Source organism: Epinephelus moara, chromosome 8 (assembly GCF_006386435.1).
Source record: "Epinephelus moara isolate mb chromosome 8, YSFRI_EMoa_1.0, whole genome shotgun sequence".
In the NCBI taxonomy this organism is placed as follows: domain Eukaryota; kingdom Metazoa; phylum Chordata; class Actinopteri; order Perciformes; family Serranidae; genus Epinephelus; species Epinephelus moara.
The window spans coordinates 41,167,364-41,188,746 of record NC_065513.1 but is presented as its reverse complement, the minus strand read 5'-3'; the positions used below and the strand labels follow the sequence as shown (position 1 = coordinate 41,188,746).

The 21,383-nt window shown below is 41.2% G+C and overlaps 1 protein-coding gene across 1 annotated transcript in view; it reads left to right on the top strand.

Moving 5' to 3' along the window:
* The window catches only part of fras1 (Fraser extracellular matrix complex subunit 1), a 399,990-nt gene that overhangs the window by 310,266 nt on the left and 68,341 nt on the right, over window positions 1-21,383 (top strand). The window contains exons 29-34 of the mRNA XM_050050884.1: window positions 845-1,004; window positions 1,389-1,567; window positions 11,543-11,659; window positions 14,089-14,203; window positions 15,279-15,416; window positions 20,371-20,403. Of these exons, the coding sequence (XP_049906841.1) occupies window positions 845-1,004; window positions 1,389-1,567; window positions 11,543-11,659; window positions 14,089-14,203; window positions 15,279-15,416; window positions 20,371-20,403 (742 nt within the window). The remainder of the gene's footprint in view (window positions 1-844; window positions 1,005-1,388; window positions 1,568-11,542; window positions 11,660-14,088; window positions 14,204-15,278; window positions 15,417-20,370; window positions 20,404-21,383) is intronic.

Genomic DNA, 21,383 nt, shown 5'->3' with positions numbered 1-21,383 from the left:
ACAGCAGGCATCTTCCCTGCTGAAATGTCCTCGGGCGACACTGAATCATCCAGCAGCCCCGAGTGCTCTCTGCAGCTCATCCTGCTCTTTGTTCTCTTGCTTTGGAGGCAGGGCGAGCAAAACGATGAGTCGCAGATCAATACGGCTTCACAAAAATAAGTCTGATTCCGAAGTTGAGCTGTCGGTTGTGAGACAGAGAGACCCCAGATTGATGCATTACTTCTGATTGGCAGAGCTGACTCCGGGCTCAGCGCTCAGGTGACACCGCAGATGATTGACAGAGCTTTGCGACGGGCTCCTGGGACGCACAATCCTGAGGTTACAACAGATGTGGAATAAAACAAGCTGCGCAGACTGTGACAAAACAAAGTAAAAGTGGCATCAGGCTGCACCTGAGGAACAAGGAGTCTGCTTTGATTTCTCTTTATACAGCTGTGCCTGCACCACAGGGATTTCACATCGGGTTTCTCAGTTTGAGTAATACTCAGCATCTTGCTCAGTTTATAATGTAGTCAGTTTATAATTCCTGATTACGTCACTGCACCTGTGGCTAACTTAAGATAACATTCAGGTCATGAATGCTTTTATATTTGATCTAAATACCTTGCATCTGTCCAGGAAAAAACATTTGGCAAACTGAAGATGATATATTTCATTTTTCTAATTTAACTAACAAACCATCTTGTCAGAGTCTCACAGTGTTTTAGTAAAATTTGCAGACAAATAACACAATTTGATTCTGTTATGAAATGAAAGTTAACTTGAGCAGAACTTGCCGTTTATTCAAACAGAAACCAACCACACTGTTATGAGGGTAAAAATGTATATTTGTGTGTGTTTCCAGGCTGCTGACTCACCTCATGTGCTATCTGTGCCGATGACCTGGGTAAAGGAAGGAGGCATGGTGCGACTGGATAAGAAATACCTGCAGGCAGACTACAAGGGAGTCAGCACCGATGGCATTGTCTACACCATCCTCGCCTCAGATGGAGAACCTAAATATGGTACACTCACTCACATGTACAGAAATGCCAATTCAAGAGATTCACTTCAAAACAGGCCCCTTATTTCTTCTTTATAGATCCTGAAGATTGCATACTCCCCAAGTTGCTTTATTGTGGCTGCAGTTTTGTGGACATCTCATTTAAACAGTTTCCTAAAGTTCCTCAGTGTATCAAAATAAATGTCCCAAATCTGACTGGTCAGTTCAGCTTGTGTATAAAAAGTGTTTGATCAGCTCTTCAAATTCTGTCTGCATGAGACACACGCTGACAGATTCCACCACAGTTATGGCCCAAGATAGAAGCTTATAACTTATTACCCTAATCCGTAATGCTGCCGTGATGCGATCGGGAGATTTCCAGTCACTTCCACCCTCTCTGTCTCAGGTGAGGTGGTGCTGGTGTCCATGCCAGCCGACGGCCCGGTAGAAGGCTGGCGACCCTCGCTAACCGACGACCGAGGTTTCACGCGCACAACTTCCTTCACTCAGCAGGACGTCAACGACGGCACCGTCTGGTACCGTCACTTTGGCAGCGGCCCCAACAGCGACTCCTTCCGGTTCCAGGTCAGTGCTGATTCTTATAATCTGTTTGCACCAGATGTGTTTCAGTCATCCATCTCACTGGTGTCTGATTGCTTCAGTTTAATCAGTACAGATATCTTCACCTGATTTACAAATGCACCTGTGGCACAGAGGATAGGTTTATGCCTCGAGTCTCTTTTTTTCCTGACATTTACAGTGTGTAATTAATTCAGTATCAAGCTCTGAGCAAGCGTTTTAGCCCACAGCCCACAAAAAATTTTTTGAATTTAATTCAGGCTTGTGCAAAAACAAAGTGGAACACTGGAGAACTTTGTTAATTTCCTGTATCGTAGACGTGTAGAAGTGTTCTTTGTGAAGTACAAAGAAGAAGCACAACAGCAACAAGCACCAACCATCTAAAATGAAATGTGGGTCTGCAAAGCTTCAACAGAGTGTGTTACGCTGTGTTCACACTACGAGCGACACAGCAACAGACTACAAGTCATTTTCATGGAAGCCAGTGACGTGACGCTATAAAACGTGGCTGCATGACAGCGTGGCGGGCTACAAATCAAAGTTGAGCTGGTCCCATTTTTCTCGTCACTTCAGTGTTGCCGTGAAGGATCAACCAATCATCTGTTTTCAGGGTTCCTGTGGTTCCCTAAAAAGTCTTAAGAGGTACTGAGTTCATTAGTCTAAATATAAGGCCTGAATTGGTGTTAAAATGTCTTAAATTAGTCTTTTAAATGTTTTAAAAAAGCTGCGACATTGATGGGAAGTAGGATCCTATGAATCTTTTTTTTCTGACATTGTAATATCTCAAAATAATTGGTACATTTTTAAAAATACTTTACCGAATGTCTTTCACGGGAATAGAACCAACAACACTTAAATGTTTTTCTGGCCAGGATGCTAGCTTGCTGTCACTGCACCCTGGACAACATGGGGTAGTGCAAACTCCACAAAAATGTATATTTGACCAAAATTGCAGCATGGCTGAAACTGGTTAAAGGCAGTGTGTACGAGGCTCGGTGTATTTTATGCAAAACGTTTTTCAACTCCTGCACGACAGGAACAAAAACGACAAAATCACCAAGAAAACTAGCCGACAAAAGGCAGTTATTTCCCACTTTTTCCTCCCTCTTGTCTCACTACACAACGAAGAAGTCATATTTTATGTTACAATAAACATTTGGGCAAAGTGTTCCCTTACCCAAAGTAATTGATTACAGTTCATGTTTTTTTTTCTTCCATTGATTCTTATTATTATAAAATTGGTCTGAAATTATATTTAGCTGTAAACAAAAAAAAGTCTAAAAGTCTCTAAAAGTCTTAGAGACTCTTAAAGCTACTCTTACCTTTCTTGCATTTCACACAGCACTTAGAAAAAATCTGAACATCCACAACTCCCGCCTCCCTCCAAAGCCCCATCCTCCTCCTCCTGCAACTCCACCTCCCTCCAAAGACCTACTCCCCCCTCCTCCATTACGTCTTCATTACATCTATGATAGACGTAGGCGTTGGCATGGTAACGTTAGATACACGGAAGAGGAGAGCGAGTGTAATGTTACAAACGCAAGTCAGTGATGACTGATGAGTTTTAGAATAAGGTTACAGTGCTAACGTTAGATAGTAGCGTTAACGTTACTAGTAAGTTGAAACGCACAAGGAAGATAACGTTAATGTTTCAGAGGCTACGCTACAGTAGGCTAACGTTTAATGTTTCAGAGGCTACGCTACAGTAGGCTAACGTTAACCATTAGCAACTGGATGCTGTGTTGTAATATAACGTTATATGTTGTATTAGAAGCAAACTAAACATAACGTTACCTGTCCTGCACCGTCAAACGTAACCCTGGAGTTTTGAAACGTATCCGGGGTCAGTGATGACTGATTAGTTTTAGAATATAACGTAAATGTTAACATTAGATAGTACTGGTGACTGGCAACAAACAAGGAGGCTCAGGAAACGTAAGGCTACAGTAGGCTAACCGTTAGCAACTGGATGCTGTGTTGTCACAGTTACGCGAGTGGTTACGTCAGTCGGAGGCCTCCACGTGGGGAAGACAGACAGGACGCTCGGCCAAGCATTGCATTCAGTCCAAATGCATTAATTAGTTGGAGTTTTCTTAGATCCATATGAGAATGGTATAATTATAAATTTTTATCTCTGGTGGAGTTCACTTACATTTTAGTGTGCCATCAGCTTATTAATAGCATTTTAACCTAAACAAAGAAAAGCGTAAAATTTCCAGAAAGATAAGTGTCGCTTTAAATCCAACATGCCTTAAGCTGTAGGAACTCTGGTTTTGTTTGTACCATGGTACTGTGTGGGATGCAGTGGGGCAGTGATATGTGATGATGAAATGGAGATAAAATGGGGCTCAGACATTGAAAACTTACTTCTTTTTTTTAACAAACTTTAGAGAACATTTAGTTGCAAGTAGCAGACACAAAGTTACTTAGCGATAATGTGGCTGGCCTGAGCTGTCCATGCTGTAGGTTTTGTCGCTCATGTGTAACCATAGCATTAAAATTTGCTCCTGTGATTGCATTATCTTAATCATAATGTGGTTACATGGTAAAAAGCTGAAATACCATTTGTATTTGTTTGATATTAAACTCAAAAGTAATCATATGCCGAAAATGGTATGAGTTCACCCACAGTAGACTGCTACATAAAATAATTTAAAAATACTCTGTCAGGGTGAACACGTGACAAGCTTGTTTTTTTTCCTCCCACTGAGTGTGAAGGACTACTGCTGTACACATAAATAATTTCAGCAAACTGATAAAAGGAAATAAAAAGGCTGCGAGATGAGGAAACCTCAGGGGGCCGATAAGAGCGTCCCACCCTGATAGAAAAAGAGGAGGAGATGGTGACAGAGACGCATGTCGTCTTCTTCCGTGTTTTTTCTTTCCTGGAGTGGTCTTTGAAGTTCACACTCTTACTTGTGTTCCCTTGTGTTTACCTCCTCTCTCCCTTCCTAATATGTCTCCCACTGGTTTGATTTATTTCTCCCCCCCTCCTCTTCCTCTCATATATCCCTGTCTCTGTCTTTCACCTCTATCTGCCTCTGCTGTTTCTCCTGTTATGTTTCTTATAACCCTGATATTGAAGCTATAAAACTGTGCGGTTTATAGGAATCTGTAAAAAATGTTCTTTGTTTTTTGATATACAAGTTACAGTCTGCTCACCACTTAGCAGTTGTTTTAGTCACCAGCCACTCAACAGTTTTCTGTGTGTTAATGCAGACAACATTTTGTATCTGTGACTTATTTCCCTCCTAACTCTTCTTTAATGTGGATTTCTTCTCCTTCAGTTCAGACTTTGGCACCAAACTTCTTGTGTGACTCATCGACTCTCAAAATCGACCCGTAGCGACTTATCTTGATTAGTGTTAATGACCCCAAATTACTCACAAATTGTTTTTCCCGATCCAAGACAATCCCAGTAAAAGCGATGCAGCATTCATCACACCAAAGTTAGAGCGCTTCCATGCCAGTCTCTGTTTCACTTTGACTCCATTAGAAAAACAAAAGAGGCAGCCAAGAGCTTGTAGCTACATCTAATCATCTCTCTCCCTCCATCCAGCCCCGCACATTTTGGCTCCATCCATCAGGGCAAATGCGTTTCAATTACACAGTGCTGGATTCAAATTAAATTCTCAAGTGTCTCGTTATTTTGACGGGAAGTGGAAAAGCAGAGGCGGCAAGGAAAAAGCGAAACCCGCCACAAACTGAAGCGCCGGAAGCATTTTGTGCTGTTTGTCAGAGGTGGCGATTAAACTTGACGGTTTGTCAGGGTGGTATTATTGTCCTCCACTGGTTTTTATCGAAGTGTGTGGCGCCTTGTTAGAACTGATTGATTTGAAATTTATTCTGCTTCTGCAACTTAGAGCTCCGCAGCTGAAGGAAGTAGTCTGCACAGCACTCTACACGCATTTTCTCATGCATCAACGTGTCATTTTGCAAATGAAAGCCGTGTTCAAATCAGAGAGATGGTGATTTAGTGCGTCTGAAAATTTGCCTGGAGTGAAAATGTGTCTTTTCAAAGTTTTTATTTTTTGCTCACACTTTATTTTTGTCCTGTGGCTCAAGGAATATTTTACTGAACCTGTGTAACAAAAAATTAGACACTTGTACCCTGGTAATTAAAAGCATTAAGAGGTTATTACTTCATTTGTTTAGTAAGCTATGGTGCACCCTGGTCTCTGATTCAAATCTAGACAGGGACTTTTATTTGCTTTTGCTCCCTATCTCTCTCTCCCTTCATTTCCTGTCATGTTTTTATTATCAGCTCTGTAATAAAGGCAAAGAAATGGCCACAAACACCCGTTTTGAATCTTATCAGAATTCAGTGGCCGTCATCTGTGGATTTTAGCCTCAAAGATATGGATAAGGGGCGCTCCATACCTACAGTTAGGTTTAAAGGCCATTATTAGCCCGTTAAATGGCCATTTGCATAACCAGTGTTGTGAAACCATCGCAGTTTAGCCACAAAAACTACGTGGTTAGGATTAGGAAAAGATATCATGGTACAAACACTGCTCACCTGACTTTCTCCTTTGCTACTGTAAACTATTCTTGATGTATCGCATTTTGTTCCATGTGGGATGTATGAAATAACTACACCGCAAACATCAAGTATAAATTGTCACTTCATTGTTTGTTAGCCACCGGCATGAGACTCGCTTCGGCATTTTGGTTCTCTCGCTCTCTCCCTCTCATAGACACAAAAAGAAGAAGAAAAAAAGAGACTCACAAACATGATACGTCACACACACTTCCCCACCCATCCAGACCACCCTCGCCTGGGCGAAAGTGCGAGCAGGTTGTATCTGCAGGGCTCCAGACTGTGACAATTAAGTCACATTTTGCTACCATGAAGCACCAGTGCAACCTGCAGACCCCACATTTATGGGTGCTTTAAACTTTCTGCTAACTGCTAACAGCTATCTGTTGACCAGAACCTTTAAGTTCATAACATCAACACAGCCAGGTACTTCAGAATAAAAGCACAACTAGTTCTGCTTTGATTTATTTCATTATTCTTGTCTTACTTTTTATAACTGCACTTTATTGCACTTCATTATACAACATTAACTACTGTATTTAACTTTATTTTAACTGCTATATTTTGCAGTTTAGTATTTTAATGGTCCACAGGAGTTAAGAGAAGATTTAAAAATACCATGATATAAATCATGTACTGCCGCGGCGACAAGAGGTTGCAGCCTAACAATTTACATGAGCAGCCACTCCATGGCCTCATAATGGCCCTCTTGACCTAATAGTAGATGTGGCAGGCCCCTTCTAACTCATATCTATGATGCTTGAAACCACTGATAACAGCCGAACCAGCCCCCGATAGGCCCCAAAAGTACATAAGAGGAAAATGATAAAAAGAAGAAAGCTTGCAATTAAAAGTTACAGAGGGGTCCTGGTAGCTTATTGGGTAGAGCTGGTACCAGTAAGGCTGAGTCCTTACTGCAGCAGCACAGGTTTGAGTCCAACCCAGGCTTTTTGTACCATGTTTTCCTCCTTCTCTCTCCTCTGCCTCTCCATTCTTCATAAAATATTACACTTGGCATCATAACCTAAGGCTGGTTAGATCCTGTTGAGGTGGGGAAATTGATTTTCTCTTATTTTTTCCATTGTTAGTAAGGCAGGAGTATGACCTAACCTTACATTTGTCTTTATTTTTATAGTACGATTTGCTCATAGATGTGTCACCCAAAAATCTATATTTTAAATTTAAAAAAAAAAAACCTGGTTGTACAAAAATGTGCCTCTAAAGCTGCTTCAATATATTTTAAGAGTGCAGAAGAACTGACAGATGCAGAGCTCTAAGAGAATATCCCTCAAAGTTCTTATTGTTCATGTTGACACAGAGTTACCGTTAATAAGTTAGGGCGCCTGCAACTGATTATTTTCATTATTGATTAATTAACTGATTCTTTCTTGGTCAATTAAATGTCAGAAAACGGTGAAAAATGTCCATCAGTGTTCCGGAAAGTCCAAATGGCATCCTCAAATGTCTTGTTTTGTCCACAACATAAAGATATTCAGTTAACTGTCATAGAAGAGTGAAGAAAACAAATAATATTCACACTTAAGAAGCTGGAATGAGACATTTTTCTTCTTAAAACATATTTAAACCGATTAATAGATTATCAAAATGACTGGCGATCAATATAATAGCTAAAAACAAATCAATTCGTCGTTGCAGCTCCACAGTAACTGATTGCGTAGGCCCTACCCTGGTTTTTAAATTCAACACAGCCATGGCCCTGACAGAGTACAGACAATTTACATGGACGAAACACACAAGAGGAAGCAGTTTGAGAAAGCAGAACTGATTTGACCTGATGTCAGTAAACTACACGCAGCAGCCTCGTGCACTGGCTCTACAGAGTCTTATACCCAAACTGAAGATGTGATTGCTGTGCGACAGCGACATACAGTTGGAGTGGAGGTGGGACACAGGTGTGTTTTTACATAACTTCTTGCCTCATGCAGGTTTAATAGAAGACGTAATAGAGTGTTTTTCAAATCATGTAACAATATATGTCATTTATGTTGAATGGAATCAATTAGATAATCAATAACTTACTGGTGCAACACCAGCTTCAATGAACCCGTTTGACTCAGCACTGGCTCTCATGGTAACACATTACTTGTGATTGGTGGCGCTGACTCCAGGCTTCATGCTGATGTTACATTACTTCTGACTGACAGAGCTGACTGCAACTTCTTGAACTTTCTTCCCCCTCAAATGCCACTGATGTGACAGGAACAAGCCACAGCAGCAGAATAAGTAAGTGGTGACAAAAATTGGCTTTTAGAAGGAACAACTGAGGCTGCTGCTTTGCTCATGTATATCAGGGGACAAAACAAGTTCAGGCTACGTGCTGTGGTGAGCGCGGGCAAGAGAAATAGAGCACTAGTAACACAGTTTGATATAAAAGTTGAATCTGTTTACTTTTAGTAGCGTGGGCGGAGAGGAGCAGAGCCAGAAGTGTAGTTTCACTCCAACCAGGAAGGCAGAGAGGATTAAACTGATCCAACACCTTCTCCGCCACTTATCAGCAATTCAATTAACATAATCTTAAATTTAAATTCAAATCATCAGCTGCATTATAAGCAAGCAAAAGTACAGAGATCAGAGGTCATAGCCTCGCCACAGTGCTGGAGAGTGACACTGTTGGAGAGAAGAAGAGCGGGGGAAAAGTAGTGTGATGTTGCCAAGTTCCACAAAACCTTTTTCGGAGCAGAGTGTGACCTATGCACGGACACCACTGTTCATTTCCTGTTACCCACCAACAGTCAACATTGATTTACTATAACCATGACCATGAGCGTTCTTTAATCTTAACCAAGGATTTTCTCTTTCAGCCACGACCATGCTCACTCCCTAGCCTTTGACAGCACCATAAAAATCTTAAAAATCAGTGGTTTTACTTCTCACCTTGCTGCTGTGATGTAGAAATATACTCCAGGGTGTGTCATGACACAGTGACATCACCGTTGGGTGTGGTTACACCAGAGGTCAGAGGTGAAGCAGCTGTGAAAAAGTGTTTTCCAGTCTCTTCAACTTCTTTAACCATCTCTCTCTTTTTAACTGTAACCGATCCCATGTCATCCATGCAAAGTGAACACATCATTACATATCACCATCTTTAAGATACACCTTCATTTTTGAATTACTATGGCACGTTTGTGTCACCATTTCCATCCAAGCGCACCCCTTTCCTAAGGTCAAACAGTCCTAGCTGCCTAGCAGCAGGCAGACAATGTCAAGCAGCCAAGAAAAAGACAATGAGATTATTTACTGATATCATCTCATATTGATCGCAGGCAGACTTTGTGATGTCACCAAATGTTGTATCATCGCCCAAAGAATCAATATGATACCATATCCTGATAAAACTTGTGATTTACACCCTTAATGATTTGACCTGATTACACTTTCACCATAGCTATGTCAGATCAGCAAAATGTCCTGTGAACCACCTTTGTTACAGTGTTGTGTCTTGGTTTTGGAAGGCACTGATGAACGATTATCTCCTGCTGATATAGGGTGTCGTATCAGCAAGGGTGGAAGAAATGTTCTGATGCTTTACTTAAGTAAAAGTAACAATACAACAATGTAACTAACAGTCCTGCATTTAAGTAAGAGTACAAAAGTATCAGTAGCAAAATGTATATAATGCGTCACAAGTAGAAGTACTCGTTCTGCAGAAAAGTGCACCCTGACTGGCATATTAATATATATTATACAATAGTTTGTTAGTAGAGATTAATTAATGTTTAAGCAGCATATTAATGTAAATGTTTTAAATGCTTGTAGAAGATTCGATATTAAAGTCCTGTACTTCCCAACCCAGAGGTCAGTGAGACCGTTTTCTTGTTGGAGATTATAAAATTGAAAACCACTGGACTAAACTTAAACAATATCTTGTACTTCGTAAGATTATTTATGTTAGATATTAATTTGAAAAGTAAGTGGTAACTGTAAGTTATCCTATAATTGTAGTGGAGAAAAAAGTTCAATATTTTCTCCCTGAGATGTGGTGGAGTAGAAGTCTGAAGTAGCAATAAATGGAAACACTAAAATAAAGTACAAGTACCTATAAATTGTACTCAAGTACAGTACCTAACTAAATGTATTTAGTTACTTTCCACTGCTGCAAACCAGAAAAGTTTCACATGGAGGTGATGATAAATGACGTGGAGGACGTACTGGATCATGCTAATTATCTAGCTTTTCTTCTGGTTATTCCAATAGAACCTTACATGTATCACTTCCTGTGCAGCAGGAGAGCACTGCCAAGTAGCAAATGTTTTTGCTAAAGCATGCCACCTTCATAAGTTAAAAAAAAATGCATTTGAATCCTGTCATACAAATTTTTTTTATTCTTGAATCATTGTTATTTTCTTTAGAAATGGACAGAAAATAACGTCTCTTATAAAGAACATCATCAAAAGAGACCAGGATCAGTTCAAAGTGTAAGAAAAATGAGTGTATGTGTAATTTACTGACTCAAAAACACAAATCTTGTGTTAGTGAAAACAAGAAAGGGAGAATCGGCCTTTGACTGAATGCTGATAGATGATTATAAATCTGCCATTCCTCACACAACCGTTATTGAACTGGTGAATATACAGTTACTTGCATTAGATTATTTGTCCATTGAATCTTATCTTTTTAAAAGCAGGAAAGGTCCCTGGGCAGCTACAAAGGAGGAGCAATCTTGATAATGACGGAGATGGAATTATCATTATTTTCTATTAACTTCAGAGAAAGATCAGAAAGTCGGAGTGTGTGCTCTGTCCTGGTTCAGAAGCAGCTGTCATCTCTGTGAGCAACCTGCTGCTTAATAAGGCTCTCTGAGGCTTCTTCTGTGCCCTTTTATTCTCTTTACATTGCGAAACACATTTTTATGGATTTTACAAAGTCATTTAAAAGTAATCAGGGGTGTAGTTGCTTCAGTAAGAGAAATAACTGCCCTAACACTGGACACAGATTAGCCATTAAACATGGTCAGCTGGGCAATGAGATCATTACACTGAATTTTACTCATATTGGCATCTTGTTCATTAATATTCGTGCGGTGTAGAGAGTGAGTTATGGAAAGAAACAGATTTGGTCTCTGTGGTTCGGCCCTGCGGTGCAGCCTGACGCCAAGTTCACTTTCTGTTGTCACAATTATAGACTGTTACGTGTTTTCATCACATCTGTTGCATCTCACTTCTGGTGATTCTCAAGAGCCTGTCATCACTCTGTCACACGGAAAATATGGATAACACACGAGCTGGTTTTCAGCAGGAAGGACTGATATTTATTGAGATAATAATGTGCTGCAGATAAAGACTTCAAACTTCAAGATAGGAGAAGTTTAGAGTGAGTAGAGGACAAAGATAAAAGAAGAGGTGTGTTGAGTGTATTTTCTTGAGGATACAAGTTTTCAGTCTCTAATATGGGGGTGTGTATGTGTCTTTATGTGTGTGCAGGTTTCCACAGAGGCAGCCCCACTCATACAGAGCGATGCCCAGACCTTCACCATCGGAGTGCTGCCTCAGATCCCTGGATTCCCTCAGCTGGCCCCTGACTGTGACCTACAAGTCACGGTGAGGAATACCAAAAAAAAACTGTCAAACTTTTCAGGAAACGTGTGGTAATGCATGCATGTGTAGGAAAATTAGTTTTACTTTTGTGATTTATTTCCCGAGATAATTAATGAGAAGTTATCAAAAGGCACAGGAACACACACAGCATACAATTCTTATCCCACTGTCCAACCACACTGGCCAGTATGATACATGTTTAGAACATACACAATATTTACATTTTCAGAGCTCAACTTTCAAAAGTCATCACAATCATTCAGGATTCAAACTCGGAGATCTGAGAACAGTGTTTGGTCCTGCACGCTAGGCTTGGGTGGTATCTATTTTTGCATACCTTCATACCTTCCTGACATTTCACTGGGGTAAACTCGCAACAAGTTCTCTTCCCAATCGTTACATATCGCCACTTTGTCGTTAGACTTTTACGTCTACATATTACATGCTAACTTTCCTCCTGCATCTGCCAATGACATTCCTAGATGCCACAACCAATGCTGGGACATCAACAAAACACATGGTTAGGTTTAGGCAACATGTGGTTAGGTTAAGAAAAATAATATCATTGTTTGGTTCTACATTTATTTGGGAAGTGAACACCAGACTCTTGGGTGAAAGTCTGATGCCACCTGTCTGCTTATCATACTGCTGCAACAGGTGCCGTCCGGCTGACCATCAGCGTATCATAACACTGCTAAAGGTTCCACCCGGCTGCGTAACAAACTGACATCGCCCAGCGGCGTATCATACCTATGTCAAAAGTGGTTTTTGGCGTCGGTGTCTGACGCTGAAATTACTGACAAAGTGGTGGTGTTTGATGACTTTGGAATTAGAACAGGCTGGTATACGACGGTATTTGTGTAAAAGAATAAAAAAAAATTAAACTAAAAGCTGAGCTGCTGGTGATTGAAGTCATTGCCTAGTCTACAATTTAGGGTTGGGTGTCATTCAGAGAGTTAGATGTTAAAGGCGCCGTATGTAAGAATGCGGCCAAAACGGTTACTGCACTCAAATTCAAAATACTGCTGCGAGTCGTGTCCGCCCCCCGTTCGAGCAAGTCCGGCTTCTCTGCTGCTAACGCTGCTGCCGGGATACAGCGGAGGAGGAGCCGGCTGCTAATGCTATGTACCGGGACACTGCTAATGCCGCTTGCCGTGCTGCTAACGTTTGTTTCTCAAAAAAATCAGTCGGGTCAATGACCCACCTGCACATGGGCTACAATGTATGATCGAAAATGAATAACAGTTGAAAGTATTCGAAATGTCCGTCCCCATCTAGCTATGATGCTAGTTAGCCAACTTTGGCTAAAGCTTACCTGTCGAGGAGAAGAGTAGCCACTTCGACATCCGATTTCAAATTCTTCTCCGCTTTCAACCGTCTCCACCATTCAAAAGCATCTCCTATATAGACCCTCGCTTTGCCTCGAGCTTTGTCTTGGTGTTTTTGGGGATCATAACGAGGTCGTTTGGGTTTAGTCGCACCGTCAGCCATTGTAGCTCAGTCGTAACTGCAACTGATGCTGAGACTCTACTGACTGCGTGACTGGTAGACGGCGGTGGGTGGCGCAACAGGCCAAAACACAAATTCAAAACATAAACATGATTTGCGAACTGTAAAAAAAATGTTTTAAATGCGAATATTCTGGCTGTACTATTGTTGTTGGTGAGATCAGTATGTTATATGAACATTATTCCTTAGTCTCTGTGACATATTAGGAGGATTTTACGACTATTTGCTTTAGATTTCTTACATATAGCTCCTTAAAAATGCGCTGGCTCTAGATGCTTTTACTGGTCCTGTGATGTTGTCCCAACCACTTCCAGTCACCATGTTTCTCAGCTCAGTTGCCTGTTCCACCAGTAGAGACTGACCTCTGGTGGCACATGTTGTGCACTACAATACATCACCATGCAACATACAGCATCTGTCACCTTCATAGAAAGAGGTGCCTCTGTATTTTTACCAACACTGAAAATCATGTCTTCTGGATTTCTAGCCTACCACACACCTACTTTTAATATTTAATGGTGTGCAGAAACTTAATTGATGTGTTTACTTGTTGAAAACGTAATTCTAAAAAAATGTGATTATTAGTTCTTGAACCTGGAAACATTAATGTGCTCCATCTGGCTTAGTTTGCTGTATTTCAGATTAGATGGTTCAGATGGTTTCAGTGTTTCCATTAACTTACAACTGATTAAAAAATAAGTAGAAATAGCCTCTATGTATTCCAAAATTACCTAAAAATCTCCTGGAAAATGTACTAACTTATGGAGTTGCTGTGAGACACAGAGACACTGCTGGTTGTGTGGTTCGTTTTTATTCGTGCATTTGGACCCCTCAGCTCTAATCACACGGGGCGTATCAGAGTTGGAGGATATAGTAGCTCTTGTTTTACCTCTGTTCTCACCTCAACTTGTGTGTGTGTGCAGGCTCTGGAGGATCGGGTGACAGAGATAACGCCTTCAGCTCTGTCCTTCATCGACTCTGAGACTCCCAGCGAGAAGCTCGTTTACAATATCACCAAACCTCTACCGCAAGGACAAGGTCAGCCACACGCACACGCGCGCACACACACACACACACACACACACGCACACGCACAGAGACTGCACACACACTGAGCTTTTTCCTCATAATGTGAAAAAGATTAAAAGGATTAAAATCTAAGTTCTGTCAGGGGGCAGGAGCCTTGTAATTAGATACGGTGAGTGAGCTTCAGAGCTTGTGCTTCAGAGCTGAAGCAGAGTGGGTGACGTTAATGTGTTAGGCTCTACTGTTCCTCATTAATTATCACTTAAGTGCCCATGAGCAAGGCACTGTGATCCATAGTTTGCTGCGATGGAGCTGATCAATGGCCCAAAAGTTTTTCTAGCAGCTTCCTGGTGTGAAATTTGATCCTGTTAGACAGCTGATGATTTCAAAGTCTTATTTGAGTAATCTGGGACAACTTTAGCTTTAATGCCTTGCTCAAGGGTTTTGTTTTCCCAAGCTAGAAATACAAGCCAGAGACTAACAACCTGCCGTTCCTAAGCTGTCTTCAGTGGCATCAGCGCCCTCTAAAGTTGTCTAATTAATGTCTCTGAGTCTGGACTTTTACAAGAACGAGTGTTGATTTCCTTTTTGCTGAATTTAATGTGGCGTTCAGAACCGGAGCCATTAATTTCAGCGTCGGACCATCTGACAGACAGACTGCTGTATCATTTCCAGCTCTCCGTCTAATGAAAGAGAAAAACGATTTACAATGGGTCATATTCATCAACTAATGGACTGATAAATCTGTGTAGCAATCATTTTGAACAGAGCCAATGAGGAGGAGGACAGAGTCAGATTAAACAGCGGCAGTTTGTCATGACCGTTTTATTTTCTGAAATTAGATTTGAGATATTTGTTCTGAGCTGAACGCTCTTCTTCCTAAAGCTTCTTCCTCTTCTACCTCCTGCCTTTTTCACCAGTTAGTGAAGTGTTATCAGTCCAAAAAAACACTGTGGTTCTTTGTCTCTGTCTGCTGAGCAAATGAGTTATTTGTGCCCCCCAGACTGGCTGAATCTATGACTCCAGCGTAGAGCAGGTGCAGGACCCCTCCACTGTTTGAACCTATTCCTGTGCTGCTTTTCTTCAGGTACGATTGAGCATCGGGACAGACCGTACACACATGTGAAACATTTCACTCAGGCCGACGTCAACAATGGCAAGCTCATCTACAGACCACCGCAAGCCCCTTCACACCTCCAGGAGCTCTACCAGTACTCCTTCATTGGTGAGACACACACATGCACACACTCACAAACCATAAAAATCCTAACCTCACTGTGATTACAACGAAAATATGATTAATACAAGTATACAATCATTATTCGGGACTTTGGATGGTGTACCATTAAGACGTCAATGCTGGATGTGATGAAATGAAACTTTACTTATATTTTGATTCTCATACTTTTGTACTTTTATTTAAGTTTTGAATTCAGGACTTTACTTGCAGTATTATAGTATTTCTACACTGTAGTGTTACTACTTTTACTTAAAGATCTGAGTCCTTTGTCCTCCACTGATGATGAGAACATCCAAAGCCTATGCAGAGTCAGTATGAAAAGTTTAAGTGAAACAAAAAAAGCACTAATGAGTGTTTGTTCTTTTGTTTTGTCTTATTAAATTGCCTCTGGATGTTTACGTTCTGAAAATCAAATATAATTAATCTGAACTGGCTGCAGTGGCCAGATTTATTTTTGAACTGTTTCAGCCGAGCAGCCATGTATTGATCTGGAGCTGAGCAGTCTGCCGTCGCCCACCACAGGCGCTCTCTGTGGAGACTAACTAAGTAACCCTGGCTTCATAACACTGTATCAGGTTTCTGGTTTTAACACATAAAACCAGTTGACTTTAAGCATAGTGTGTTATTTTTAGGTGATTTACTATTCATAGCGCTGCGATCAATTCTCATAATTGTTTTCGGTCAATTTAGTCGACGCAGGGAGAGCTACTCATCCTACAGAGACAGATGTGCAGTGTCCTCTGTATCATTTCAGTATTCATCTCTCTTCACATTCAAGCCTGAGAAAATTGCTGAAGTGATTACTCCAGAAACATTTGAGCACTTTTGGACTTGGACTGTGTTATAAGCCAGAGGTGTCTGTAACACAACTAGAGGCTGGAGCTTGAAAGGTGTTCACCGAGTGTCTGCAGGGAGAAATAAAGAGCTTTCTGAAAACAAAGTGTATTTGTACATTTACAAGAGAGGATTGTGAGGGACTCCTGCGTTTGCCGTGTTCACCTTTCATCGCTCCTGAAGTCATACGAGTGGCTACTTATCAAGTGAGGTAGGGGAGCGGTAGATTTAAACCTGAGTGCACTTGCCATCATCTGTAGAGGTCCTACAGAGGACACAAACACATTTAAGCCCCTATACCGGGAAGGCAAGTTGATAGAAATATAGAAATGGGTTTTGAGGATTCTTTGCAGTGGTTTAGGGCTCAGCTGATCTAACAGAGGGGGGAGACATCTCTAGAGGAATGGCGCCCTACCGGCAAAAGCAAAATCACCCTTTGGATTTGTGGAGGGAGTGGGGCATAAATGAGAGACCTTGGTTGGATGATCTCAGTGGCCTTGAGGTGGTAGCATGGGACGTAAGAGTTCAGAGATGTATGAAGGGGCAAGATCGTGTAGGTCCTTGTATGTGATGACAGTATCTTGAAGTGCATTTTGCACTTTGTGAGGAGCCGATGAAAGGATGTGAGGATTGGTGTAATGTGATATCTACAGCTGGATTTAGTTACAGTTCCTTTCCAGGCATTGATTAAACCCCCAAAAATGTATCTTTCTGTTCTTTAAAATTATATATTTAGAAGTTTTTTCCACCAAAAACACCCCTCCATGCCATAACATGGCTTAGCTGTAACTCTTCACCAGTGATATTCAACTTATGGGCCCTGGGCCATCAAATAAAGAGCCAAAGGAGGATTCCCCCGACCCCCCCAACAGTACTCCAGGCTAATCCTTAAATGTTCTCAAATCATAGACTGCCCCTTTGCACACCTGACCTGTGCAGGGCTGCTGCAACTTAATTGCCTCTTGGCATAGATGAGATAGGATGGCAAACATTCAAAGTTTGAAAACAGGCAAACAATAATATATACCAATAAATATTATTGATGTTTTTCTTTAACCTTTATTTAACCAGAAAGTCCCATGGAGATTGAAATCTCTTTTACAGTAGAGACCTGGGCAAGGAAGTAGCCAATCAGAACACATTTAAAATGCAACAAATACAACATGTAATACAAAAATCTACAATAAAACAAGTGTTCAACACATTCTTTATGATGCCCTTAAATTCATAGATACATATAAGTATTTCTCATTTTAGATCTTTTTGAAGATTGTTCCATGTTAAAGGTGCATAAAAGGAAAATGCTGTTTTTCCCAGAAGTGTTAAAACCCAGGGTTCATTAAAAAGCAACCACCTGGAGGAGCGTAGCTGTTGTGTTTGTTAACCTGCCCGTGGCCTTCTGTCATTTTGCAAAAGTGGACCCTGGACGAAGCAAATTTACTATCTCTATTCTACATCTTTGCCTCATTTAGTATTTGCTGAGCTATGAATATGCAAAATAGCCTTACCTGTAGATAATATGAGCCCTCGGCTTGACTGTGTCATCAAACAGCTAATAATGTTTTTCTAACGTTAGATAAACCTTGCTCCCGATCGCCAGCTCTGACAAGTTGAAGTACAAGTGAAACTTAACTTGCAGAATATAAAACTATAACCTCCACCAAGCTGATAGGATTGTTTTTAGTCTTCATGACTCAGCGCCAGCGATAGCCATGTCCGTATCTCAAGAACGCCTTGAGGAAATTCAATTTGGCACAAATGTTCACATGGACTCAACAATGAACTAATTCGATTGTGGTGGTCAAAGGTCACAGTCACTGTGACCCTAGACTCACAAGTCAGTCTTTAGGCGCTTTGCTTAACTAAAGACTGATGACTTTCTCCCTGATTTTGTGTTTAGATGGGCGGATACAATTTCAGAGTTTAAAAAACTCCCTACGTTGCAGAACCAATAGTAAATCCGCAGGGCGGTCCTTCAGTGGCTCGCTGAACTCTTGTGCTCGTAAACATAGTCCAACTAGAAACACGTGTAGCTGTACAAAATGGCTCAAGTCGCTGTAAGTCCTTCATTTCCACAATCTTGTGGACTGAGCACATGTTTGATAAAACGGAGTTAATCCATTTTCAAGCTCTCTGTGTGTTTGTTTCTTTGCGGACGAGAAAAGGGGGAGCGCACATTTCTTGGAGGGCGTGTCCTTTTCAAAAATGCAAGAGACGTTGCTTTGTTGCCGGCTGTTTTCGCCGGTGTGTTAAACACACTTTAGAAAGGAGTGTCCCCAGACTATCAGAAGGTGGAGATCTCTGATTGTCTGGTGGCGAGACTACTGTGACCTTGAATCCTTCTCATTCTCATGAACACGATATCTCAAGAACACCTTCAATTGGTGACACTAATCTTGGTTGCCCACCTTGAAACTGGGGGGATGTGTGTGAAGCATCCATGTTTTCACAGACATGGGTGTAAACTGTGAGAGAAACTTGAGTGGGATAGTGTATGTGACCTGGCATTAACCTATTATCTTGACATGACTTCAGCTAAATGACCTGGCGTGATTCTGGCCAAATTTGGTTGTGTGAGGAGAAGCAATAGTTCTTGGAGCTGGTTGTCTGAATTACAGGAAAACAGCAGCCTAAGTGACAGGAAACACCTTTTTTGACGCTTGTTTGTCAGACACTTTAAATTGTTATGATGTACGAATTCTTTCGCTTTCACACGAGTGAACCCTCAAATGTCCAATCCTGTGTTTTGAGTCTCTTTATTGTACAACACTGGTGGACGGAGGCGTAAAACTGGGAGGCGGTAATTCAGGTTTACATTAGTGACAGACGCTCTTGAGACTCTCATTAGTAGGCTGCACTTGAGTTCAAAGGGGGAAATGCTCAGCCATGGCATCAGCTGCTTATTTTGCTGTCGTGTAGCATATAAAAAAAGAAACATATGGACATGTTAACAAGGTTAAAAAGTTAATTTTCACCAGAGGGGGTCTTAAAGAGCCTGGCTGCAGCACAAGGTACAGGCTGGAGAGGGCTGCTTGGCTGAGACAGCAGAAAACGGCACTGCAGTAGTCTTGGCGTGAAAAAATTAGGGTATGGATTAGTAATTAGATTTCTGGTTGATAGCATTGATTTGAGTTTTGTGATGTTCCAAAGCTGGAAGCAGCAGGTTTGCACAAGCTTGTTTAAGAGAAAGTATAGAAGTCTTGATTTGTAGCTTGATCCATAGAAACTTAACCTCATGCTATTTAAACCTTGCTGCTTCAATGTACAATATTTCGAAGGACATTTACCAAGAACTTGTTACAGTGCTGTTACATAATGTTCCAATACTGTAGCAGACATTATAGCTTTCATCCTTGATAAATTTACTCTGCACCAGTGTGGCAGCCAGGTTTCTCTGGAGCATAACAGAAAATTACCTCCTTGTAATGTCTGATGGATGAAAATCCTGCTATTTCTGCACAAGTCCTCTTTGTAATAGTAGCAAGCAAGGCTTTTACATTGTGCCTGTATTTCAGCTTAGAGAGCTCTTATCTTGATGATGATTCAGTACACAATTGGTGCAGAAAATTATTTTGTACAAGTCATATTATCTTGTCAACTGAAACTGGGTTCAATCAGCCAACACTCTTTAAATTGAGAAAGTTTTTACAGCCATTTTGCAGAACTCTTTAGTTTTTTTCTGCCCTTAGTTGCAAAATCCTGAAGCACATGTTCTATCACAAAGCTGTTAATGACAGACAAAGTATACATGATGAATATTTGAACAGGAAGAGTGGAGTTTAACTGTTTAAAAGTGATTTGAGGGCGGGTGAGACATTTTTCAAAGTAAATCTTAGCTGTTTTTTAAGAGACGTACGCACCGAAAGATAACCCATAATCCAACATCAAAGATGACTTTAGTTTCTCTTAATCTGGGTTTGTGGAGCTCCGGCGGAAAGCTTTGCATCAGTAAATCATCCACATTGCCTCCTGACTTTTATGCATTATAGCAGCATCCGTTCAGTTTTTACGTGCGCTGCAACACCCTGTCAGCTCCGCCTGAATCCACTGTTTTTTACTTTTATCACCTCGCAGCTCTGAAAGTTTTCTTTTTTAACCCAAACAGGTCTGCCGGAATCACTGAGCGTCTATTTCACAGGTAAGTACTTCATCTTCTTTAATTTAGAGAGAGGAGGAGGAAATGGAAGAGGCAAATTGTTTCCTCTCTCCTCTTTTTCCTTCATCCCACACATTTTTCTTCCATCTCTTCTCTTGTTCTCCTCGTTAAATCCTCTCCATAATCAGTCTCATTTTCCTTCTCCATCCTCAATCTTCTCCTGGCTATATTCGTCTTCTCTCTCCTCCATCTCTTCTTTTCTCCCCCTCTGCATTTGTCTCTGTTGTGTTTTCAACTTTCTTGTTTTGATTATTTCCTTCCTCTCCCCTCTCCATGTCTTGCTCCTCTTCTGACCTCAATTTTCTCCTGTTCTCTCCTGTTCCTGTCCTCTCCGTCCTCTGCACTTTCCACCTTTGCTTACATCTTTCTAGCATTCGCTCCTTCCCTTTTTCCCTTCTCCTCCTTTTAATCTTCACCATAAATGTCCTTTGTCTTTCCCTCCTTTGGGATTTTCTCTCTCTCATCTACAGCTTTGTCTCGTCTTGTCTTCTCCTCGACTCCTTCGCCTTTTCTCTTCTTTCCTGCACGCTTCTGCTCTCATCTTCTTTCAGCTCGGAAATTCACATCTTCCCTATTTTTCTCTATTGCCATCCTCTTTTTTCCACACTACATCTCTCCTTTCTTTTCCTGCATTTCACCTCGGTCACTTCGCTCTGAGTTACACTTATCACTTTTGCACTGATGTGTCTTGACTGTGATCTTCAGATCTGTGATTGTATGTTCTGGCTCTCTGACCTTTATACTGTATAAGAAAGATGGACGACATGACAGCTTCCTAAAAATGAAGCCAAAACATCTTGATCGCCCCCTGGTGGCTGGCTGCAGTACAGGTCATTAACCCCGCCCCCTCCATGCTAGCACAAAGGGCATGGGTCAAACTATAGATTTTTCCCAAGGATGGTTTCTGTCATTTTAGGTAGTTCTTATCACATTCATGTATGATCAAGCTCACGATCGATGGT